Source organism: Drosophila erecta, unplaced genomic scaffold, assembly GCF_003286155.1.
Source record: "Drosophila erecta strain 14021-0224.00,06,07 unplaced genomic scaffold, DereRS2 tig00000000-arrow-pilon, whole genome shotgun sequence".
NCBI classification, from domain to species: domain Eukaryota; kingdom Metazoa; phylum Arthropoda; class Insecta; order Diptera; family Drosophilidae; genus Drosophila; species Drosophila erecta.
This window is the reverse complement of record NW_020825194.1, coordinates 3,648,229-3,672,040: the sequence shown is the minus strand read 5'-3', so window position 1 is coordinate 3,672,040 and position 23,812 is coordinate 3,648,229. Positions and strand designations below refer to the sequence as shown.

General features: G+C 43.0%; 3 protein-coding genes across 3 annotated transcripts; all 3 read left to right on the top strand.

The window, feature by feature from the left end:
- The first annotated feature begins 18,075 nt into the window (after positions 1–18,075).
- Positions 18,076–19,353, top strand: LOC6555429. Its single transcript, XM_001981408.3, has 3 exons — positions 18,076–18,157; positions 18,212–18,607; positions 18,674–19,353. Exons 1-3 carry the CDS (start codon positions 18,106–18,108, stop codon positions 19,297–19,299), a joined length of 1,074 nt encoding a protein of 357 aa, XP_001981444.2. The 5' UTR covers positions 18,076–18,105; the 3' UTR covers positions 19,300–19,353.
- Positions 19,354–19,682: 329 nt separating this feature from the next.
- On the top strand, positions 19,683–20,925 carry LOC6555428. Its single transcript, XM_001981407.2, has 3 exons — positions 19,683–19,757; positions 19,812–20,207; positions 20,258–20,925. The coding sequence occupies exons 1-3, from the start codon at positions 19,709–19,711 to the stop codon at positions 20,923–20,925; spliced, it is 1,113 nt and encodes a 370-aa protein (XP_001981443.2). The 5' UTR covers positions 19,683–19,708.
- Positions 20,926–21,779: 854 nt separating this feature from the next.
- Positions 21,780–23,121, top strand: LOC6555427. The gene is made up of 3 exons (XM_001981406.2): positions 21,780–21,859; positions 21,914–22,312; positions 22,363–23,121. The coding sequence occupies exons 1-3, from the start codon at positions 21,811–21,813 to the stop codon at positions 23,028–23,030; spliced, it is 1,116 nt and encodes a 371-aa protein (XP_001981442.2). The 5' UTR covers positions 21,780–21,810; the 3' UTR covers positions 23,031–23,121.
- Positions 23,122–23,812: the final 691 nt, after the last annotated feature.

Below are 23,812 nucleotides of genomic sequence, written 5' to 3'. Positions count from 1 at the left end.
GAGATGCCAAGATTGGGGGATTGGGGGATTGGGTGGCCTAGACACGGGTACTCCCTTACACGACATTGACTAATGTTGATATGTCGTCGTTTTTTGTTGTCGGTTTTTCCCAGCCTTTGCCTGATGGTTTATTTTTGATGTGTGTGCAGTTGAGCTTTGGCGACGTGCGTCTCCGGCGCCGAAGGACGCTCGGATGTTCGGATGCCGGGATGTGGGGTATGTGGGGTATGTGGGGCACACTGGGGGATGCTGGGGACTCATCGGGATACTCGGATGCGGGCATACTCGGATGGTCGTCCCTTTTGTAGCAATTGCTGTCGTTGCTGCCAATTTGCTGCTGTGCGTTTTGTCCTGTGACAGGAAGCGTAGGCTTCTATTGCGCCTCTCCCACCATGTGTGTGTCGATGTGTGTGTGTGCGTGTGTGTCCTTCGAAGGGAGAGTGGGGCGGCAGCGGGTGGGTGGTTACGTTCTGACGTGACACATGGTTGTAAAGGATTTTCTTTGATGATGTTATCGTTAATGGTGCATGGTCGCAGCTCAGCTCAACTCAGTTCGGTTCGGTTCGGTTCGGCTCGATTTCGCATCAGTTTCAGCTGAAGCTGAAGCTGAAGCTACAGCTCGACATTGGCAGATCGTTAGCGCTCCCAGCGAACTTTTGCCAAACGTCTACTCCTTGAATAATGATGCTGTTGATGTTGCTGCCACACCATATCGCCCACTCATCTGTGGTAGGGGGTGGTGTTAGTCTTTAAAAGCAGGACTTAATTCATCCCGCAGTATTGTATTCAAAACCAAACAACAAAGCAATACATTTTAATTAGCCACCCGGGCCCAAGAACCCAGTGCTAATTCAACCGGCTGACCATTGCCAGGCAAATAAGCTTGGCGGCTTTGTGTTATGTCATGTTTTCGGTTGGCGACTTTGTGTCGCCGGAGTGTCGTAGTTGTTATTGTTAATTACCTGGCGGTGGACGTGAGTGGGAGCGGCATAAGAAGACGAAGAAGTCCTCCGGCGTCCTGGCTTCTCGGAATGCTAATTAAATCTGAAGGACTGAGACTGGTGTGGCAACAGATCTTGGCAAGTTATTTGGCTTGGACTAACCAAGCCGCATGTCTCTTAATTCTCGAGCACACCGATTACCAGCCCAACCAGATGGAACGGAATGCACTCAGCTCGGTCATAATGCAGCACTTAATGTCTTATTTAATTTAACCACACAACATAAATTCATCATGAAATGGGGCTGGAATTCAATTTCCTGCTGCAATATGCAATGTGCATTCTGCCTCTGCATTAAAATTCTTATTAAATGATATGCACTGGCCGCATACATTTCCTTCTCCGGACGCCTTAACAACGGCCCAATGTTTGGCCACAATAATGCAAAACACCAGGCAACATAAATATCAGGAGGAGCTGAATGCCTGCTCCTTGGCGCCTAGCAGCTGGAAGCCACAAAAACCTATGCTGACCGCACATTAATTAACTTGGGGGGGCCACACAGATATTTCGAATGGATGCTGAAGCTGAATGCTCTCAAAATAACATATACTTGTATATATAATGCGTATACGCAGAGATGGCTTTTTGGGGTGAGTGCGTGTGTGCATAAATCATTTTTGAATTGGCAGCCGTGCACCTCAAATTTGCGATGCAATCTATTACGAACCCTCGATAGGTGTAAACTTATTGGGTTGATGGCGTAATTTATATGCCCGTTCGTCACGCCCCTTTGCTGTTTGCCCGTCTAATTAGCCGGGGGAAAAAATGGGCTTCTCCCAAATAGGCAGACCGTTAAATTGTAACAACTGCAGTTTGGCTGTCTAGTCAATTAGCTCGAGCGTTCGGTTAATGCGAAACTTGGCTGGTTAAATGGAAATTGCAAGGCTTGTTCAACAATTCGCAGTCGTGTTGAGCATGGCTGTCGTTGCTGTTGTTGCAGTTTCAGTAGTCGCATTTAGCCTAAACAAGCGGACGGCTCAAATAACAATTTTGGTTTTACATTTTACATGCATGCATATGGAAGGACTCCTCCTGGTGTCCTTGCCAGCGAATATCGTAAGGGCAGCTCTTAGGGGTTGCTACTCACGTTCTCTTCGCTGGTTTAGAACAGGCGAAAGCTCTCTCTCTCTCTCCGCTCGTTGGAAATCCTCTCTGTGGTTCGGGTTTCGCGGTTCGTGTCCTTTGAAATCCGATTACTAGGACAACGACAGTTCAGTTGCCTTTTGCCACTCAGCGGTTTGCTCTCGAGCGTTTACCAGGAAATCATGCCAGGACTTAATGCGTAAACTATGTAGTTTATTAGTTCAGCATGGCCCGTGGGCCAAGTGCAGATTCATATTCAGATTCAGATTTAGAAACACCCTTACACTTTCAGCTGTTGTCGAGCAAGAATCCATCTTCCCAGCTGCAGTAACAATTACATACTTACTTACAAGTTGCCCGGCAAGATGAACTGATTTCATTCAGGACACGTGACAAAATGCTGGCACTAACCCCAATAGTTTGGCCACCCGCTGGCTGTTCGTTCTCTTGTTAAGTTTTATGATATTTTGCTTATAAATAATGAATGCATATCGCTTGGCTCCTCGCAGGAGGAATCCTTTGCGAGGACTCTCAGGACGCCTGGGTGTCTGCTGAGCAGGGGTCACGTTCATTGCAGACGTTTCACACCAATTACTCGCAATTTGCATACAACAGAACCGCATGCAAATGACACAATGCAAAGTTATCCACGTCCTGTTCCCGATTCCCGGTTCCCCAGCTCCCCAGCTCTCCAGTTTTTGGGATCCCAAGTTGCCAGCTTCCCCTCCGTTTTCTCCTCCCCCCACCCATTTGCATTGGCCATGCATCTCAAATGTAATCAACGAAAGCCGAAACCAAAGCAAACTTTGCTCCCTAACCGCCAACCAGGCAGGCAGCCAGTCAGTCTGACGTTGACTCTATTAAGTAATGAATTAAGATGCGAATCGAGATCAATTGTTCGAAAACGCCACAGCGTCGAGTTTTGGGCTCTCGTATTTGGGGTGGGCTGCAAAAATGCATTGGGCAAATTGCAAAAGTTTCCACTTCTCATTGGTTTTGCATCGGAGTTAGATAGAGAGAGTTCTGGTCGCACTTATAAATTAATGATTTCTCCCGAAAAACTTTCTGCCACTGTCAGTTGTGTCGATTTGCCAGGACTCTGACATCGCTTCTGGCAATCATGGCCATCCTGGCTGGCTGGCTGGCTGCCTGGCTGGCTGACTGACAAGTAATCAATGGCACAGTCACAGTTCCTCGACTGTCGTCCATTGCTTAACGAGGTTTAATTGTGTCCCCGTTAGCCGCGTTTAATTAACAACCGCATCATATGCACGGGGCGGATAAGTAACTTGTCTCGGGCCCCCCTGTCGTATGCGTGACGTGTCATTAGCCAACCTATAAATACCATTGGCCCCTAATTAATTTGTCGTGCTCTAGCTCCCGAATCGGTTTGGTGTAAGTGGCGTTTCAATTTCACTTGAATAATTTATAAAAGGCGAATCGTTAATTGGCCCAGACGGAGCCATATGCGTGCGATGTCATAAGCCAAGGTTCAACAAGTGCCAAATGAAATTTGCCGCCGATTTTGCTCGGCGTCGCCTTGTTTGCAAAATAAACATGCGAAAAAAATTGTTGTGCTGTAAACAAGCAGATAAGCCCTTGGTATAAAACCCACATATACCGCCTGTATATGTAAGTTAAAATGCATAAGGAGATGGGCGACGACATGGGAATACTTAGTAAGGGAAAGCAGGCGATGTAGGATCGACCGGAACTCCTTCTTATGAGTTTTAGCCAAATGGGGTTTAAAGTACAAATAAATATAAAAAGATTGTATGTACTAGAAAAGCCTATACTTATGTACTATACCTTTGTATTATTGGGTCGAACTGCAGTGGACTTAGCCAACCGCATATGAAGTCCATACTACCCCTCAAAAAGCAGGGTACAGTACGGGTCTCTGGATCATTTGCATACACGATATGGCGGAACGGCTGAAAAGGAGAAGGAGCTGTTTGCTGTTTGTCGGCGCAAAGTCGATTGTCGATATATACCAAATTGACGTTTAGTATAATAAATTGTAAGCCATGCCCCCAGTGTCCCCATGCTGGTTGTCTTGCTAGGGATCCTGGGATCCGGGATCTGGATGAGCTGAGGAACAGTTGCCATTTCGCATTGTAAATTATATTAAATATGCAAGGCAATGCTTTCATATAAATCCTCTAAATGAATTTCAAGCACGCCAGCACACGCGCCACCGAGCACAGATACTCACGCACACGGGGGCATGTGTATAAGTGGATACTCTTGTTGTGCCACAAACACAAAACACACGAACAAAAAACATAAGGGGCGAGTGCTGAGCAATTTTCTGCGCTGTTTTGCACGCGCATCGCAAAAAACTTTCGAGCTGTTTATTGGAAATTAGTTAAAGCACCCCCCAGGATACGAGTCCTGCGTGTCCCATTGCCCCGGGCTAGTTAAGCTGCTTCGCAACTGCTCAGTGGCTTAATTTCTAGCTGGGCTCGTAAATCTCGGCAAAATGCTGCAGACTGTTTAAAAATTACAAACCCCGATCACGTTCTGCAGCGCAGAAAGTTTCGACTTCCTATAAACACTTGAGATGCTTTGTATTGTGTCGTAAACGGAAATGGGAAACAATTGCATAAGCGTTTTGTGGGTGGAGGAGGGTGGGTGGAATAAGGCGGGCGCCTTGATTCCTCGATTGATGCGCTTAGCAGTTTGTGCGAATGCACACGTCGCCAAGGTGAACCGCACTACAGGGCGTATACTTAACCCCACCTTCACTGGTAAGTGTGTAGTGGCACCCCACTTAACCCACTGGCATTCCCATTCGAATGGGCTTAACCCAACATGGCATGGCCCATTTGTTGCCGCTGCTCTTTGGCACGCTGTCGCTTTGAATGCTTTACGCTCGATTGAGTATTTATTTGATTTCTCATTTGTGTCTGCCAGTTGACTATTTCTTCTGCTGTTTTTTTCTGCAAGCAACCATTTTACCCCCGATTTCTCGACTTTTCTCTCCATTTCTTGGCTCTTCGTGTCGCATTGCCCGGGGCCAGCGACTCCCCTGCCACGTTGTAATTCAAGTTGTGTGGCCAAAAGTTAGCCACAGTTGATTGGTTAGACAAGGCTTTTTGTTCCAGCAAACTTCGATGGCTGTTTCTGGCTTGTCTGGCTTATTTTCTCAGGAATTGTACAGCACAAAGTTAATGAAACTTCGGCCGGGAAGCGCTGTAAACTGCATTAAAGGCGCCTCGAATTGCAAAATCAGGGGTAGATTGTCGGTGGCATTTTTCCATTTTGCACCCGCACACTGCATTGTGTAGTATATTTTTTCCGTATATTTCTTTCCTCTCGAAAGAGACGCCAGTATATATGGCCTGCCATTTGTTGCTGTTGCCTGTTGTTGAATGCACTAAATATTTTTCCAGTTGATATAGTGGGCAATATTGCGCATACGCCACGTGGCCATAAAATACTCACCGAAAAACGCGCCGACAAAACGCAGCATCTACGCGGCAGACAATGTAGCAGGCCAATCGATGCGATGTTGGGTAACAACTTTAGCATACTTTATGCTCCGCGGCAATATCGTTTAATCGGCGAACACGTGTTCCAACTGCCAATGGAAATGGCTACTGGGTAATTGCTATCGTCGCGGAAAAGCTGAAAAGACCGCCATCAGATTATCTTTGGCTGCCAGGGCCATCGCTCTTCATTCGGCGCTTCACTTTTCAGTTGAGTTTAATGTTCCCAGCCGGCAGCCGAATTCAATTCACTTTGATTGGCAAAACGACGCTTTTAAGTGGCCCTAAAATCAGAAGATAGCGATAATTATGCCATGAAAGTTTGTCCCTGCAATCTCAGCTTATCTCCTCAAAGTTTTCCCGTTCCCGATCTGTCAACAGCTGGAGCTTTAAGTTGCCTCCTCCTGGATGACAATGATAGTCTGCGGATTCGGTTGAGATCTGCCTTCTGACTGAAGTGCAACGTGTCAGTGGAAATGTGTGACACTGAACATGCCACATGCTGTCATCTCTTGATTTGCGGCAGTCACTCAGCTGAAGGTTGAATTAAAAGCCCACATTTATGTTGGCCGAAACGAAAATAAAGCAAAACTCGGCAGGCCAGGCTCCAAATTATAGATTCCGTTTTAAAATTTTAATAAAAACGAAGCACATTTTTTGTAAGCAATTAAAATGCCAGCATTTCAATTTGATAGAATTATAAAAGGCTTTCGGTTGCTGTTGCAATTTATTTCGCCCACAGAATAAAACATTCTGTATTTTAAAAATACATTCAGCAGATTTGCTGGTTGATTTCATCGAAGCGGAATCTTTTTTGCAAATATACACTTGCGTTTCGAATAGTAGGAAATGTATATGGTAAAAAATATATATATGCTTACTAAATTGACTGAGGGTCATAATATGCCAAATATACAAAATATTGCCGTTACTTAAGGGCTATATTTCACCAAAATGGATATTGAATTGATGGTGTTTTATTTTCCCACTTAAGGTTATTCGATAAGCTAACATTTTTTTTTTACCATTATTAGCAGAATAATATTTTAAGTGACGAGCAATTATTTCAAGTTTTCAATTACCCATTGAATCTAGAATATATTTGATGCCACTCATTCCATTTTCATATTTAACTTTGTGTACAATTGTAAATAACTATAGTATTTGCCCAGAGTTCATTGCAGCGAAATGTGCAGCTGTTCTCATTAGGGTTTACATGGATTTTTGGCAAAGTTACGCGCGCATCCGAAGTAATCACACGAAACCCCAAAAATGTCAAACAAATCTGACAAATTACTCGAGGCGCAGCTGGGTGGCACGCACAAATTTATATTTCACATTTGACAGGACTTGTGTGGCAGCAGAGTGCAGTTTCCAGGACTCAGAATCGGAAGCGTTGTCATTTATTTGCAGTAGCAGCTTTCTTGCGGCAAACAATGCGAATGCAAATGAATGCTGGATGCAAATGAAATGCAATCGGCTTGTGTATTTTTCATATGCATATCTCGGCTTCTGCATCGGCACTAAGCAAGCTAAATTACAAAAATTTCTGCCATTCCATTTCGGATTCTTCGTCCAGTTCTCAGAGCATTTGAATATTTAAATTCGATTAGAAGGCTGGCAGGCAGGCAGGCAGGCTGTCTGTGTGGCAGGTCTTCACATCATTGTCCATTGTCCAATGTCCGTAGTCCGAATCCTGATGTCCTTGTTTCTGGGAGTTGCTTGTTCCTGTGGCAGCTACACGTGTGTGCATTACCTTTTAGCATCGGCGCCTCTGGGGCATTGCTACGATTTGGTAATCTGCTTTCGAACTCGAGCTCGAAGTCCAGCTCCCTTTTCCCGGATGCCAATCGACTTTTTGGGGCTTTGCCTTTTGCTTCAGCTTTGAGTGCGCCCTGAATACAATAAAATGTTCGTTTACTGCGTACAATCAACAAATACTTTTCAATATTTAACTTGCACATTTGCGGATTTCCGCCCCCACACCCTCACCCTCCCCTCCCACCGAGAGGCGTGGCACACATCCTTCGTCCTGGATCGACTTGCCTTCCTGCCGAGTTGTTTAACTTCTGCGCCGAAAAGGAAAACCCTTTGAAACCCGCTTGAGTGGCTCTCATAAATTTGAGTTCAGCCCCCAAGAACGCCCCTTCTATTTACACTTGCCATATAATTTGGGCCCGAATTTATGTGCCATGTGCTACGAGTCGTTTTTCTTGGGCTCCTAACTACCAATTTGTTGTCATAATTCATTGACGGAATTATTACGGGACTGGCAATCGTTTTGAATTTAATTGGCACTCTCCGCAAGAGTGGTAAAACATTTGGTCAGTCGCTCGATCCCCATCCCAGTCGTTGCTAATACTCTTGTTGGCTTTTTGCTTACATCAACTTGTGGCCCGGGGTTTATGTTATGTATGCTTCATAAGTGGCCTTTATCTCGCTTGCAAGCTTCTACCAAAAAGAAGGAATCTAGCTTGTTTAATCCGACAAACAGTTGCCAAACTTTTCCATAGAAGTCGTCGCCCTGAAGCAGTTTTCCGAAAATTTACCCCATCTGTGGGTTTCTCCACCCTCCCTGCTCCATCTGTAGTTTTAAATGCTTTAGCAGCTTCGAGTCCTGTTCCAAATTCGGATCAGAAAGACACAATGGAATACTTGGCTCAACTTTTTCGCGATAAGCATTTGCATCTATCTCTAGACGTGCTGCAGTTCCACTTGCAGATGAAATTAGCTGCAGTTTGGCAGGAGAAACTTTCAATTTTTCATTCTGGCACAAAGCTTTGAGATCCGCGCAGCACTCGCAGCTGAATTTTTGAGCTATTAGTGAGCTGAGCGAAACAATGCTGGGCTGGGCCGGCTAAACAATGTGCATCTATTTTTCCCTAGGTTTTCATAAATTATTCACGACATGACAAAAGGACTTGCCAGCTACTGCAGCAATAAATGCAAAATAGTTCAGCATGTTTTATTGCAGCCAGCTAAAAAGATGGCGTGGAAAACAACGTGGGACAAGCAGACATTCGGCGGGAATGCTCTCATTCCTTGTCCATTCACCATTTGTTTTTTCCTTTTGTGCATGCGCAAATGCATCTTAAACTGGGTGAGTGGGTAATTTCTTGAGCAAAGCACAATGGCGAAATTCTTTTGCCAAATATTTAATAGTCATAAATATTATTTATTTTGCCTATCTGTACGGGTAAACGAACTGAAATACATTTTCTATCCTAAAGTAGCTTGAGTGCTTGCATTTCACCAAACTGTTGTATTTTTCCCATTGTTCTTCGACTGCAACCAATTAAATCTCCATACAAACTGATTTAGCCAAGTTTGGCTATATTCACGTTATAGCCCCTGGCGTTTCGCCACTCCGGTAATCCATTAACAGCTGGTTGGAACTCACTCTACTCACATATCTAACCAAATGAGTGCATTCATGAACGCGGCCACAGGCAGGGCACACATGTTGCCTGTCGTCTCACCTTTTCCAGCTGCATAATGACCACTATAATGGATGTTGCGACTCCGTTCAACCAGCTTTTGGGTGTGCACTTATGCTTGGCACACTTTCGACCGTTTTTCCTATTTTTTGTGCTGATTCTCGCCTTAGTTTCGCTCGCTTGGGTGTTTTTTGCGGGAAGTAGGTTAAGTGATTTTCAGCTCAATTAAAATGGCTGGAAAAGTCGGGGGGCCAATGGGGCGTATGAGCTCGCCCACCGCTGACCGGCAAACAAGGCTCTGTCATATTAACTCGACACTCCAGCCGGCCAGGATGCAGGACACAGAGCCAGGACAAGCTGACAGCCTGTCAACCGTAAAACACTAAAGGCCACTTGCGGGTCGTTGCTGCTGGCGCGGCGAGGCAATGCGACTCTACTCGACTTGACTCAAGTCGAGAACTCTCTTTGCAAACTTGAGCGTGAATTGCTACTAAATTGCAACATCACAGTTAACTGCTCTAAACTTACGTGACATAATTATGCGTTTGACTAAGGAGTCCCAACAACAAGCGGCGTAAAGGAGTGGCAACAGGGGGCTTTGTTAGGGCAGGGGGGCTGGCATATGGCGCCCGGGGAGAGTCTAATGTATAAGCGTGTGTGTGAGGTTGTTTACACAATTACTACGAAATGCATGCACCACGCAGAACGTGCAGACAGCAGGACGGCAGACAAACACACCAGCATGCACTCAGAAAAATGTATGGCGAGAATGTCTAACAAGAAATTAAAAATGTTATTTATATTACAATTGTGTTCCTTGACTATCCAGTTCTTGCTTATGAGTTTGCCAAAGGAGTTGCATACTTTTTGGGGCCACTTAGATATTTTAAAATAATTTCTAAAAACATTTTCCTTATAAGAACTTCAATTCATAGAAACTTGTTGAAGTAAATTCCAAATGCAAATGTTTTCTTTGAGTGCACAGGATATAAACAGCAGTAGGATCCCCGTCAGTTCGTGCCTGGCTACATTTACATAAGAGTGCGCTTATGGTCCCCCAAAAACCCCCCTTTTCGCGCCCCACTCACACATTCTCAGCTGTTTGCCAGCGGAAGATGCTTAATGAGCAGGCACACACTCGGCGCCATAAAACAGATTTTTATTGTGCCAGAATTAACTTTGTAGCACGCACGCCCGGCTGACAAAAGGACAGGCAGACAGACAGTGGTCGGTGGAGGGGGAGGGGGAGGGGAAAGGCGATTTCAATGAAGTGGCCCAAACATTTGGCTGGCCAAAAATCACTTCAAGGTCGCTAAATGGAATTCCCTGGCATGTCATAACACCACTGCTGTCTGTCTGTGTAAGCCAACTCATTGAATTAGGGTAGGTGGTGTGTTGTGGAGGGCTGGCTTGTAGGTGGCCCGATTTGGTCATAGGTCGCATAGCTCCATGCCATTGTGGCTGAAACAACCCAACCATTGACATTCGACACATGCCCGGCATTAGGCTGCCAGCTGGGTGGATGGGATGTGGGATTCGGGATTTGGAATTCAGGAATCCAGATTTAGGACTGAGGACGCAGGACGCAGGACGTAGGACTCTGGCTGCTGTCTGCTGGCTGCTGGATATTCGCACTCGGATTGGGCTCGAGTCGAAAGCATTTTGATTAACGACATTGTGCACTAATGTCAAAAGTCATTCAATCAGCCCAGCTGCGAGAGTAAAGGAAAGTCGATACGAACCGAACCGAACTGAACTGAACTGAAAGCTTGAATCCAGTTAGGCGATGCTTCATTCATGGCTCCGTTGGCATTGTATTTTGCGTTGACAGTATCGATTGATCATTGGCACGTGATTGAATTCAATTTGATGAAATACTTTAGCCAATATGTCGGTGGCGTTGCGCAAATTTTTAACGATGTGGATTTTTTTTTTTTGACGCCGTTCTCCTCCTCGTTGTTGCACTGAATGAGCAGATTGAACAGAAATAATAAAAACGTTCTAAATAGATGATGATGTTCGGTTTTAATGGTTGACACTTGCCAGCCATGATGACATTATAATAAAGCCCTGACATCGGATGACAAATGTGTTTGCCCAGCTTACATACGAGTACGGGTATACTCGTATGCGATACATTTCTACATGCCCCTTCCATTGAACGTTATGTGGCACATTAGCATTCCTTCCGGCCGATCCATTCCAATTAGAGTTTGTTCGCGTTACGCATCGATGGGCGGTTCGATTTAAAGCATTGTCCCGCCCAAAGTCCAAATTTCTGCTCTGCTTCTAATTTGAATCAGCGAAAATGTGCAGCTTCGCAAACTAAAAACCAATGGCCACAGATCCGCAGAGCCACATAGCCACATAGTCACACCCACCGCTAAAATCCATCTGCCCATCCGAAATGTTCCATGCAAATCAATTAAAATGGACGAGAAGCGGTCGATCCTGACCGAAAGTTGACAGCCAGCAGAGCGAAATCCGCTTAAAATGTTGCTGCTTCCACTTTTGTAGCTCTTCCGATTGTTGTTGCTGCTGCTGCTGTTGCTGCTGTTGCAAACAACGAACAAACAGACAAATGGATATTATCTTTTTATCTCCTGGGTTTGCCATTATTGTAACTGTTGTTCTTCTTGCCATTTTAGTTGTTGTTGCAAATGGGGCAAAGCTTTTAGAGGAGCAACAGCCGATGGCTAAAAGTGGGAAGCACAAAAGGGGCGATGCGAATGGTTTGGGAGCCCAGCCCAAACTGAGCTCAGCTTCTCGGGAGCTGTTAAAAATGCCTTAACTTGCGCAGACAGCGAGAGGGAAGTTTTATGTGCGGCCAACGTGGCGTATACGTAATGTGCTTAAGTCTCGAAATTTAATTTGATTTTCCAATTAAACCAGCGCGCCAGCCTCACCAGTCGCGCTTTAAGGTGTGTGTAAGTGCAGTCGCGTTTACACGCACACCCTACAAATACATAGAGAGGACTTTCCGCACACCCATATACTCGTAAATGTGTACAAAAATATGCAATTCTTAATTGAAAATTGATTTCGCCTGGAAGGCAGGCAGCCTCAAGTGCAAATTGCTTCATTTGTATGCAATTTGCGGGTTTGCCTGTGCGTTTCGGCTTTTGGGTTGCTTCGGTTTGGTTTTTGGTCGTTGGTTTTTGCCATTGCAACTGCATTTACGCTCCGTTTCTGTGTGTCTTTGTGTGTGCAGCATTTTTCTCGAATCGGAATGGATCCGTGTGCCACAGAAGTTGCTCTTACCTGGCAGCTGTTTGCTTTGCAGTCTCGGCCATTTAATTTAATGCATTATTCAACGCAAACAATTTGTGCTATGCAATCCAGTGTCGATGCGAGTGCCGATACTAATACCAATACATATCAACTAATGCCCAACGACATGCCCTAATTTGGCAGTAATATCAATCATTGCATACATTAAGGCGCATCCGCTGATTGCACGCCAGGTTGTGGAAGTGCGTATTATTATTATTATTGTTATTATGGCCAGTGACACGAGACCGCAATCTCCAATCCTGCGTACATACTCGTACATATGGACATCCATACTTGATAAGCAGTTAAATGAGCGATGGCTGTGCATATGGAATCGACCATCACCACGGACAGAGAGGCTGTGTTGACGTGGGGATTAACATGTTGCGGCTTGTCGCACGTAATTATTCAAGCAACATGTCGGGAGTTCACCCATGGACCCACGGACCACAAAAGATGTTAATTAAGAAGCCAAAGTTAATCGATTTGCGGGCCAGCATGTTGATAGCCTTTGTGGCCGAGGGCTTTCATGTTTGTTTGCGGAAAGGGGTTAAAACCAACTGTGGCTGACGCCATTCACTTGGCTCGGTCATCGGTATTCCATATTTGCCGGCAGGAGAACGCGGCTTATGCCAGTCAAAGCAAAGTCCTGCATTTCTTTCCACTAAGCGTGGCTTGTGAAAATGGGAAAAATTCATCCATCTATCCCGCTGTCCAGTGGAACAAAAAACTAAAACTGAAAGCACACAAATGACCAGCAGATAGATCGAGCATTTTCCCTTTGGCCTTTACAATTGTTGCAATGCAACCGAGATTGCAGAAGCACAGAAGCAACAAAAATACAAAAAAAAACAAGATAGAACGCTGTAGTCGAGTTCCCCGACTATCAGATACCCGTTACTCAGCTAGTGAAAGCGCAAGCGAGAAATTTCAACATTTTCTGGAATATCGGTAAAAATTGTTTAAAAAAATTCAAACGCGTGAACAGTATGGGGCGGAAAAATTACAAAAATATTAAAAAAAAACATGAATGCAAATTTTAATGCAGATTTGTAGAGAATTGCTCCAGAAACATTTAGAGGTATGCCCCTTCAAATTCCGATTAAGATAAGTTCAGTTATGGACTTCAGAACTTCAGTCTTGGCACATTTTTGAATTTCTACATCATCACATCAGAAAAATAACAAAAAAAATTTAAAAAAATATAATTTTACATTTGAATGCAGATTTTTAGAGAATTGCTCCAGAAACATTTAGAGGTATGCCACTTCAAAATCCGATTAAGATAAGTTGAGTTATGGACTTTAGAACTTCAGTCTTGGCACATTTTTGAATTTCTACATCATCACATCAGAAAAATTAAAAAAAAAATTTTAAAAAATAAAATTTTACATTTGAATGCAGATTTTTAGAGAATTGCTCCAGAAACATTTAGAGGTATGCCACTTCAAAATCCGATTAAGATTAGTCGAGTTATGGACTTTAGAACTTCAGTCTTGGCACATTTTTGAATTTCTACATCATCACATAAGAAAAATAACAAAAAAAATTTAAAAAAATATAATTTTACATTTGAATGCAGATTTTTAGAGAATTGCTCCAGAAACATTTAGAGGTATGCCACTTCAAGATCCGATTAAGATAAATTGAGTTATGGACTTTAGAACTTCAGTCTTGGCATATTTTTGAATTTCTACAACATCATCACATCAGAAAAATTACAAAAAAAATTAAAAAAAATAAAATTTTACATTTGAATGCAGATTTTTAGAGAATTGCTCCAGAAACATTTAGAGGTATGCCACTTCAAAATCCGATTAAGATTAGTCGAGTTATGGACTTTAGAACTTCAGTCTTGGCACATTTTTGAATTTCTACATCATCACATCAGAAAAATTACAAAAAAAATTAAAAAAAATAAAATTTTACATTTGAATGCAGATTTTTAGAGAATGGTTCCGGAAACATTTAGAGATATGCCACTTTAAAATCCGATTATGACAAGTTGAGTTATAGACTTCAGAACTTCAGCCTTTTTTTAATTTTTTTGAATTTCTACAGAATTATAACATCAGTTTTGGGCGGATTGTGGGCGGTTGACTGGGCGTAGTAAAAAGTTTTTCGGCAATCGATAGAAATTTGCATAACTAATAAAAATGTGAAAAACTATTATAAAATTTTTCAAAAGTGTGGCCGTGGCAGTTTTGTGCGGTTTGTGGGCGTTAGAGTGGGAGTGGCAATATATGGAACTAAACTTGCGCTGCGTCTATGTCTCTGGAAGCTTTTGTAGTTCCTGAGATCGAGGCGTTCATTTGAACAGACGGTCATGGCCAGATTGATCCCGATCAAGAATATATATACCTTATATGGTCAGAAACGCCTACTTCTGCCTGTTACATACTTTTAATCGAATCTAGTATACTCTTTTACTCTACGAGTAACGGGTATAAAAAAAAAAACAAATAGAAACAGAATTAAAAACATTTCTAGCTGTTACAGTTGCTGCCACCGGAAATTCACTAATTCAAAGATGGAGTCCGTTCGCTGCAAACTTTAACTTGCACTGTTTCCGCTTCCTCTGCTACAGTTTTCCGCATCCTCAGCTATTTTCCGAGGAAGATGGGGGTCAGGACCTCCACCTCCATCTCCACCTTTCAGCTTTCCAGCTTTCCTTTTCTGTCGAGCGATTGCTGTGCCACTTCTTTCTTGCTACTTGGGGAGCTTTTAATGTTTTATGCCTGATTGAGTTCTGCTTTCGGGTTCGGGCTTGGGTTTTTCAGCAGACTTTTGTTCTGTTTGCCTTCGCTGGACATTTCTATGAGATTTCCGCCTTTGTGGCTTATGTTTTGAGCATTGCTGTTATTAAACTTGCAGCCACTTCAACCGGCTTTGTGCTCCCGGCCGTTGCTAAGTAATGAGATCGATTCTCTTTATTTTCCATTATTTATCCCGCCTCCATCCCCGCACAATCCCTTTGTTTTGCTTTCCATCGTCCATCTTCCAATGCCCATAGTCCCTTTCCTAATTGTTGTGCTGGGAACTTGATGAATTGGAATTCATAGATGTTTGGCGTTTGTTTGCGGCGCAACGCTTATTGATTTCAGGGCTTTTGGCCCACGGCAAAATAACAACATAAAATAGCAAATCCGTTCTGACATTGTCATGAAATATTTTCCATTTGGAAAAGATTATATTCGGCTTGTATTAATTAATACTTTTGAATGCGATACGGTGCTGTCATGACAAGTGTCTGCCTTTTGAAGCCCATTCTGACTTCATGCGACCGTGTTCTGTCAAGGATTAGTCCATTATTTTAGCCCGACACTCGAACCTTAGGGCTTCGAATTCCAGATTAGCCCGCGTTGCATGTGAGCATATCGTGTACTCAATTAGTCATTGCATTAGTCGGCTTCTGTGTGTCTAATTGATGTATTTGCCCGGCAACATTTTGTTTCAGTCCAGGCTAGACCTTAACACCACCAGCCACCTACTCCGCCTGCGCCCGGTGTATTCATTGTGCTGTGCTAAATAAATAAAGCAATTTGTAACGGAGTCACGTAAATTGTAATCTGGCAAATAAATTGATTTGTTTGTTAAAATCGCTGCAAGCCAGCACGAAGGACCAACTGTACCGACTTTGATGGAACCGGAGCCGTAGCATCCTCACCCTGAACTATCTGATAAATATCGATATCCATTACAAACTTACTGTCAGCCTGTATTGCACTGCCGTTTTACCTAAACAGGTCATGGCAAAGCAGGTGGAGAGGGTTTATCAGGTGGAGCAAAAAAGAGAACAGACCAAATGGTGTTTTGTTTGTACCAGGACGAAGTCCTGAAACTGCCAGGGGCATGTTTTTTCTGGACCTCTAGCCCTAAGTGCAGATTGAATGCCTTTGTATGCCTTTCGACACCTGAAACACATTGGGCATGTACTAAAGCTGAAATGCTTGATAAATTATTAAACGGTTGGCAATGCAATTAATATAATTTATGACTGTTAATTTGCTGCATTCCATGGACAAGCGTTTATCGTATTATTACAGTGCATCTTGCTTCAACTTGTGGCTGCTGCATTAGATCGGTAAATAATTCAATGTTGCATGCCACACAGCCGGGCAAATATTTGTTTGGGCCTGCCAAAATGAGATTTATCTCGAGGAATTTGATTTTAATATTAAACAGGTCTGAGCTCTTGGACGCCAGGAAGGTAGACACACTCCCTTTCCAAATCCAGATCCCTTTTCCAATCCCGGAGACATATGCAAAAGCGGTCTGCCAGGTTGGCAGAGTCCAACTGGTTCAGCTTACTTTCCGATGCCAAAAATTTGGTTTTGCCCAGCTTGAACCGAACTAAGCCGTCTGTCTAACTGGCTGAATGTCTGCATGTCTGAATGTCTGACTGCGGCTTGGACTCTGATTTACAAGCGTAAAATAGCAGTGGCATAAAATATTTAACTATTTTGTATCGACCGTCTGTGAGTCCCTGGATCCTCTGCCACTGGATTCGGAGTTTGGAGTTCGGAGTTTGGTTCGCCGGCCTGCCAGTTTGTTTTTGCGGCTACTCTGAAGAGGTTTCCTTTCTGCGGGGTCGGTTTTGGTTGGAGTTTTTTCGCAGCATTTAGCTCTAATCCATTGCATCGTGTGTATGTGTTTTGTATTTTTAATGACTTGATATTGTTAAAGCTGCAAATATTGAATTTTCGTCACTTAAAGCCGCAAACCCAGCATACATATTACGGCTTTAATGCTCCATGCTAACAATGCCGAACAAAAAAGTCCCTCAGTCCGACGCATTTATTAAATTTTCATTAATATTTATAGTTGCCTCGCTGTGGCCTGGGCGCCCATAAATCAGCAAATTAATATTAGGTTGTGGCAATGCCGCCTGGAAGGTCGGCTGGCCATTGTGCCTAACACGTGGATAAGCATAATTCATGTTCGCTATGGGGAGGGGGGATTCCCCCCACTGCTCCCTGTAAATTTTCTGACACATTCGAAAATATTTCGTCCAAATATGCGGCACCCTGGCATGTGACAAATTGAATGTGCAGCATTTATCCATTCCACTGAAAGCCGAGAGTGCACTTTAAAGATGTACCGGCCCAGCCAGCTTCTCATCCATTAGGCCCCTACTGCTATCGGTATCGGTTTGGTCCTGGCTCCCGGGTACTTCGTCCGTCGTCCTTCGTCCTGCCTGCAGAGAGACTGCGACTGCCATGTGGCGTGCAAATAACAAATAAATGGCCAACTAAAACCAACATCAATCAGGTCATGTTTATGCGGGCGTGCTCCGATGAGTTTGCTCGATCCTCTGACTCGGAGCAGCCATGCAGTGGAAAGTGGCCAACAGTTTGCTTGACGACGCTGCAGAAACCATGTTCTATATCCGCATATACAAAGCTCTGGGCCTCAATTAATGATGTAAGGCTAATAACAGCCAGTTGATAAAAAACTGCTGTAAAATCGACTTTATTGACGAGCATTGAATCATTAGCCAGATATATTATATCTTTAATAAAAAGCCCAAAGGCAGGCAGAAAAATGTACTGAAAAAATAAACATACAATAAGACGAAAAAAAAGTATACAAATCAAATCGAAATAAATGTGATTAATATGCCAATTCTTTGAAGCTTTGTATGACTTTGAACTGATAAGCTTCAAAATTAAATTACGAAATTAGCTGTGAAATGGGGGTTCTAAAGATAAGACTGCGTTGCTTGTGCATATTTTCTTATCTCTCAATAGAGAATTCAGAGGTCTCTCAATAACCCAATTGCTCTGCTACCTTCAGTACTTCCTTCAAGCTCAAACCATGAAGATGCACGAGCTACGATATCTACTTATTACTCTGAGCCTGTTTCTGAGTGAGCATAAAGACCTCAGTTCGGGTCAACCAAAGTGACAATCATTTCTTGCAGCTGTGGGAAATGCCAAGTCCTATTGCCAGATCACACAGGCTGAAACATGGACCGATCGCCTTTTTGCCCACATTGTTCAAAATCGCTACGAGCTCTTGCTTACGGATCGATTGCAACCAAATCAGCAAATAAGTTTGCTGTGCGATGGTAATGCGCAGGTGTTCACCTCCACCTGCCAGACTAGTGGCCAATTCTCTCCAGCGCTGCCCAGCACAAACTGCTCAAAGGCAATCCAGCCATCTGTGGTTCCAACTGTTAGTTCTACGTGCCCACACACCATGTATTCGGTTGGTTTCCAGTTCGGAAATGCGTTCATGGAGCTCTATCGAAACTGCTACGACGCCACCACCATGACGGCATATTTCTCCATCAGCTTGGTGTACCCCACCTATTTGAGTAAGTTCCTTTACCGCCCAAAGCTTATTTATTAGCAAAATGGCACTATTGAATTGAAATATCCAGATTCGGGAAGGCCGCCAACTGCGTTCGATAAGGATGGGATCATAAGTCCTGCAGATGAGGCTACCTTTCAGCAGAGGAGTGTCTACAATCGTTTTACGTATCTTTTTGGATCTGGACAAACTTATGTGCCCTCTTCCAAAAGTCTCTCCTTCGATCGAGGTCACCTTACTCCGGTCGCCGACTATAGCTTCCCAAAAATTCTGAGACAAACGAACAAGTACTTGAATGTCGTTCCCCAGTACTACAGTATTAATCGCAGCAATTGGAAGATCGTTGAGAATTGGGTTCGAGGACAAAAGGATGTGCTGAAGGTCTGCACAGGGTCATTGGATGTTCTTCAGCTATTGGACAGAAAGCAGCAATTAGTTTCAGTTTACCTGGCGCCGAACAAAAATCCCGTTCCTAGGTGGACATACAAAATCATAAGGAGCCTAACCACAGGCAACAAGTACGTGATCTTGACCTCCAACAATGGGTGGGAAACCCAAGAACCAGACCCATCATCAGTCTGTAAAGTTACTGCCTGCCCCACAACTTTGAATCCAACCGGTACTGGATACACCTTTTGCTGCGATCCAATTGACTTTATCAGAAGAAACGTTCCCAATTTAGCAGGTGTTTGCTAGGTGTATTTGCTTTGTATGTACGTATTGAATACAATTAAATTAAATTTATAATAAGTGGATCTTTGGAAATAACGTTGGTTCCATTTTTTCCATTTCCATTTTTCACCGCAATATCACACTTACAAAAGAGTAAGATATTTTGTTCAAATTTCCAGTAGTACATATGACTTGTTGTTGCCTCAAAGTTAATTGACTGGTTAATCGGTTGTTAATGAGGGCTTGCTTATCATTGCGCATGAATCAAACCTAGGGGTATCGCTTATAGCTGGGGTTGATGAAAAGTTTCGGGACTTTCCGAATTAAAGAGATAAGAATATTTGGCAGACATGATGCTGATAGGAAATACTTTTGGTAGCCCGCGCTCTAAGCTTTTTAGAATTCTTAGTTCCTAACGCAACGTTAAGCTGTGATGATGCACGATCTGAAGTATCTGTGGACTTGTCTGAGCCTGTATTTCTGTGAGTAGATACATCGAAAGTTTTATTATTGTCAGAGGTTCAATCGATCTTAAGTTGTAGGAAGTGTTCGGGCTAGTTGTCACATTGAGCCAACTGATTTGGCCGCCAATTATTTGTTCTTAAGCAACATAAGCAATGTCATTGATATTCAGCGCAGTGATATTGTGGAAATCGGTCATTCGGTGCATCTGCTTTGCAGTGGAACACTTTCAAGCGCATCCAAGTGCAATATAAACAATGCATTCAGTGAACCGCTAAGCTCACTAGCATGTGAACCACCCGATGCCGTGGTGATAAACGTACAAGATACTTCTTGTCCATTTCCGAGTACTACGTTTGCAGTAGGATTTAATTTCAATGGACGCTTTATGGAACTGTATCGTAATTGTTTTAATATCTCCAACTTAGCGTTCCAACATTCTATCTACAAGGCTTATCGCTACGTAAACAGTAAGTGGTAAAATGCTAGGCTAACACCGTAGTTAACCCGTTCTTCTTAGACGCTCAACGTATTAACGCCCAATGGAAGTCGGATCAAATAAGTGGTCAATTTGATAATGCCTACGAGAGAAGAACAACTCAAGCTTGCTTGTCTACTACCCTGGGTGCAGCACAGCCGCAGTGTAAATTTGATCGTGGCCACATGACACCGGCTTCTGCTTTTATATCCACAGCGCTTAAGAAGGCAACCTTTAGGTATCTGAATGCTATCCCCCAATATGAAGGAGTCAATCGTGGCAAATGGAAGACCGTCGAGTCTTGGGTAAACAATATGGTTAGGGGGATGTATGATAATCCCACCATCAATAACGTACAAATACCGCGTACTTACGATGTCCTTAAGGTTTGCATTGGGGTACTGGGAGTGCATACACTAAAACATAATACCAATAACAACATGATACCAATTTACCTGTTGGATAATAGCAAAATTCCCGTGCCAATGTGGATATACAAGATAGTTAGCCATCTCTCCGGAGATAAATGGGTGATGCTGACCTACAACGACAGAATACGACCCAGTGACGAAGAAATAAAAATAATCTGCGAAAAGATACCCTGTCATTGGGGTCTTAACCTAAATGAGAGGCCTGCTGGAAACACTGTCTGCTGCAAGCCGGCCGAGTTTATTACAAAAAACGCTGCACACCTTACTGGTGTTTGCTGAATTCGTCGAACTACTTTCATCATTCTTCGTCAATAGTCCTCCCGTACCTTAAAAATGCACATATAAACGTAAATATAAAAAGGAATTTAAAAACATACGTGATTTTACTCATCGCTTTATTGTGACGGCTTATCAGTAACATGGGACTCTTATCAATTTTGACCTGCAACAAACCGCAAAGATTGTTGGAATTAATGAAATATAGCTGAGCAATGACTAGAATGTTTCGAAAATGTTTTGATTGCACGAGTAGTTGAAGCAACAGAGGGGTTAATAAACGTACCTACCCCAATTCAAGATAACGATTCAGATAGGTAAGTACCCTCTAGTATCTGGACGGCGGATGAGATTGTGGCAACCTGGATGGACTATAATATTCTAATTATTTATGGTGTGTTTAGCTAATTCAAACTTCTTCATACTTGGTATGACATTGAACTAATAAGCTCCTTATATTAAATTAATTAAATAATTATCTGTGTAGACAAAGATAAGATATTCAATTGCGTTGCTTGTGTATCCGATTGTAACACAGCTTATTATTTTATCATTCAGACGTTTCTCTTTAGCCCAATTTTACTGCTATCCTCAGTTCGTCTTTCAAGCTCAAACCATGAAGATGCACGAGCTTCGATATCTTATTATTACTCTAAGCCTGATCCTAAGTGAGCATAAGGACCTTAGTTTGGGTCAACCAATATGATCAACCTATTGCCAGATCACACAGGCTGAAACATGGACCGATCGCCTTTTTACCCACATTGCTAACAATCGCTACGAGCTCTTGCTTATGGATCATTTGAAATACTGATAAGAAATACTTGTGGCTTGAACGTGCGCTGAGATTTTTACACTTCTCAGTTCTTAACGCAACCTTAAGCTGTGATGATGCACGATCTGAAGTATCTGTGGACTTGTCTGAGTCTGTATTTCTGTAAGTAAATATATCGAATGTTTAATTATTATCAGGGGTTCAACCGATCTTAAGTTGTAGGAAGTGTTCAAGCTAGTTGTTTAATCGATTTGGCTCATTTGAGCGCCAATTATGTGTACCTAAGCAACAATAACGGAGTCTATGATATTCAGCGCAGTGATATTGTGGAAATCGGCAGGACGGTGTATCTGCTATGCAATGTAGGACTTCTTCCCACCGCATTCCAGTGTCAATTTAACAGTGTGTTCAGTCCAGCGCTAGGGTCACCAGCATGTGCACCACCCGATCCCGTGGTGATAAACGTACAAGATACTTCTTGTCCATTTCCGAGTACTACGTTTGCCGTAGGATTTAATTTCAATGGACGCTTTATGGAACTGTATCGCAACTGTTTTGATGTCTCTAGCTTGGCGTTCCAACATTCTATCTACAAGGCTTATCGCTACGTAAACAGTAAGTGGTAAAATGCTAGGCTAACACCGTAGTTAACCCGTTCTTCTTAGACGCTCAACGTATTAACGCCCAATGGAAGTCGGATCAAATAAGTGGTCAATTTGATAATGCCTACGAGAGAAGAACAACTCAAGCTTGCTTGTCTACTACCCTGGGTGCAGGACAGCCGCAGTGTAAATTTGATCGTGGCCACATGACACCGGCTTCTGCTTTTATATCCACAGCGCTTAAGAAGTCAACCTTTAGGTATCTGAATGCTATCCCCCAATATCAAGGAGTCAATCGTGGCAAATGGAAGGCCGTCGAGACTTGGGTAAACAATATGGTTAGGGGACTCTATGATAATCCCACCATCAATAACGTACAAATACCGCGTACTTACAATGTCCTTAAGGTTTGCATTGGGGCACTGGGAGTGCATAGACTAAAACATAATACCAATAACAACATGATGCCAATTTACCTGTTAAATAATAATCAAATTCCCGTGCCAGAGTGGATGTACAAAATAGTTAGCCATCTCTCCGGAGATAAATGGGTGATGCTGTCCTACAACCACGTTGATAGCCCTAGTCAGCAGGCGTTAAACCAGATCTGCCAAGCGATACCCTGCCATCCGGGTCTTAACCTCAATACGAGGGCTGGTGGACATACTGTGTGCTGCCAGCCGAACACTTTTATTACAAATAACGCTCCACACTTAACTGGTGTTTGCTAAATTCATCAAGTTACTTTCATCATTAGCCTTACATTTGTATATATCAGTACTTTTAAATGTACATATTAACATAAATATTAAAAGGTATTTGAACACATAAGTGAGTTTTCCTTAAGCGAAGATGAGCTTTGTTGTGAAAGCTTATCAGTAACATGTGACTCTTATCAATTGTGACCTGCGACAAACTGCGAAGATTGTCGGAGTTCTCAGAATTCGTGGGAAAGGGAAATTGTCTGCCAATAATTAAATTTAGTTGAGCAATGACTAGAATGTAGGTATGTTTCGAAAATGTTTTGAGTACACGAGTAGTTGAAGCAACAGAGGGTTTATTACATACCTAACCCTACCTACCCCAATTACAAGATAACGATAGTGCATTTTAGCTAGACAGATAGGTAAGTACCCTCTAGTATCTGGACAGTGGGTGAGATTGTGGCAACCCGGAAAGACTATAATATTATAATATTTATGGTGCTTAACTAATATAATTCATTATTAAATGCCTTCAACGGAGAAGTTCACCACGCTTTGTTATGCTATAATATATTGGGAACACTTTGTAGTTTTGTTAGTTTCTGTCTAGATGTCGCTCATGTGTACTTTCGAATTCTCAATAGTGGGCGCCAGGCATCATCGTCTGGCGCCATCTATTATCAGAAAGAGAAACGAATAAGAGCGACTGAATACGCAAGCGAGACAAATATATGCACAAGTGCGCGAAATTCAAATAAGGGAAATTGTTTAAATTAAGATACATATATTGAAATTTTCCGTCGACTGAG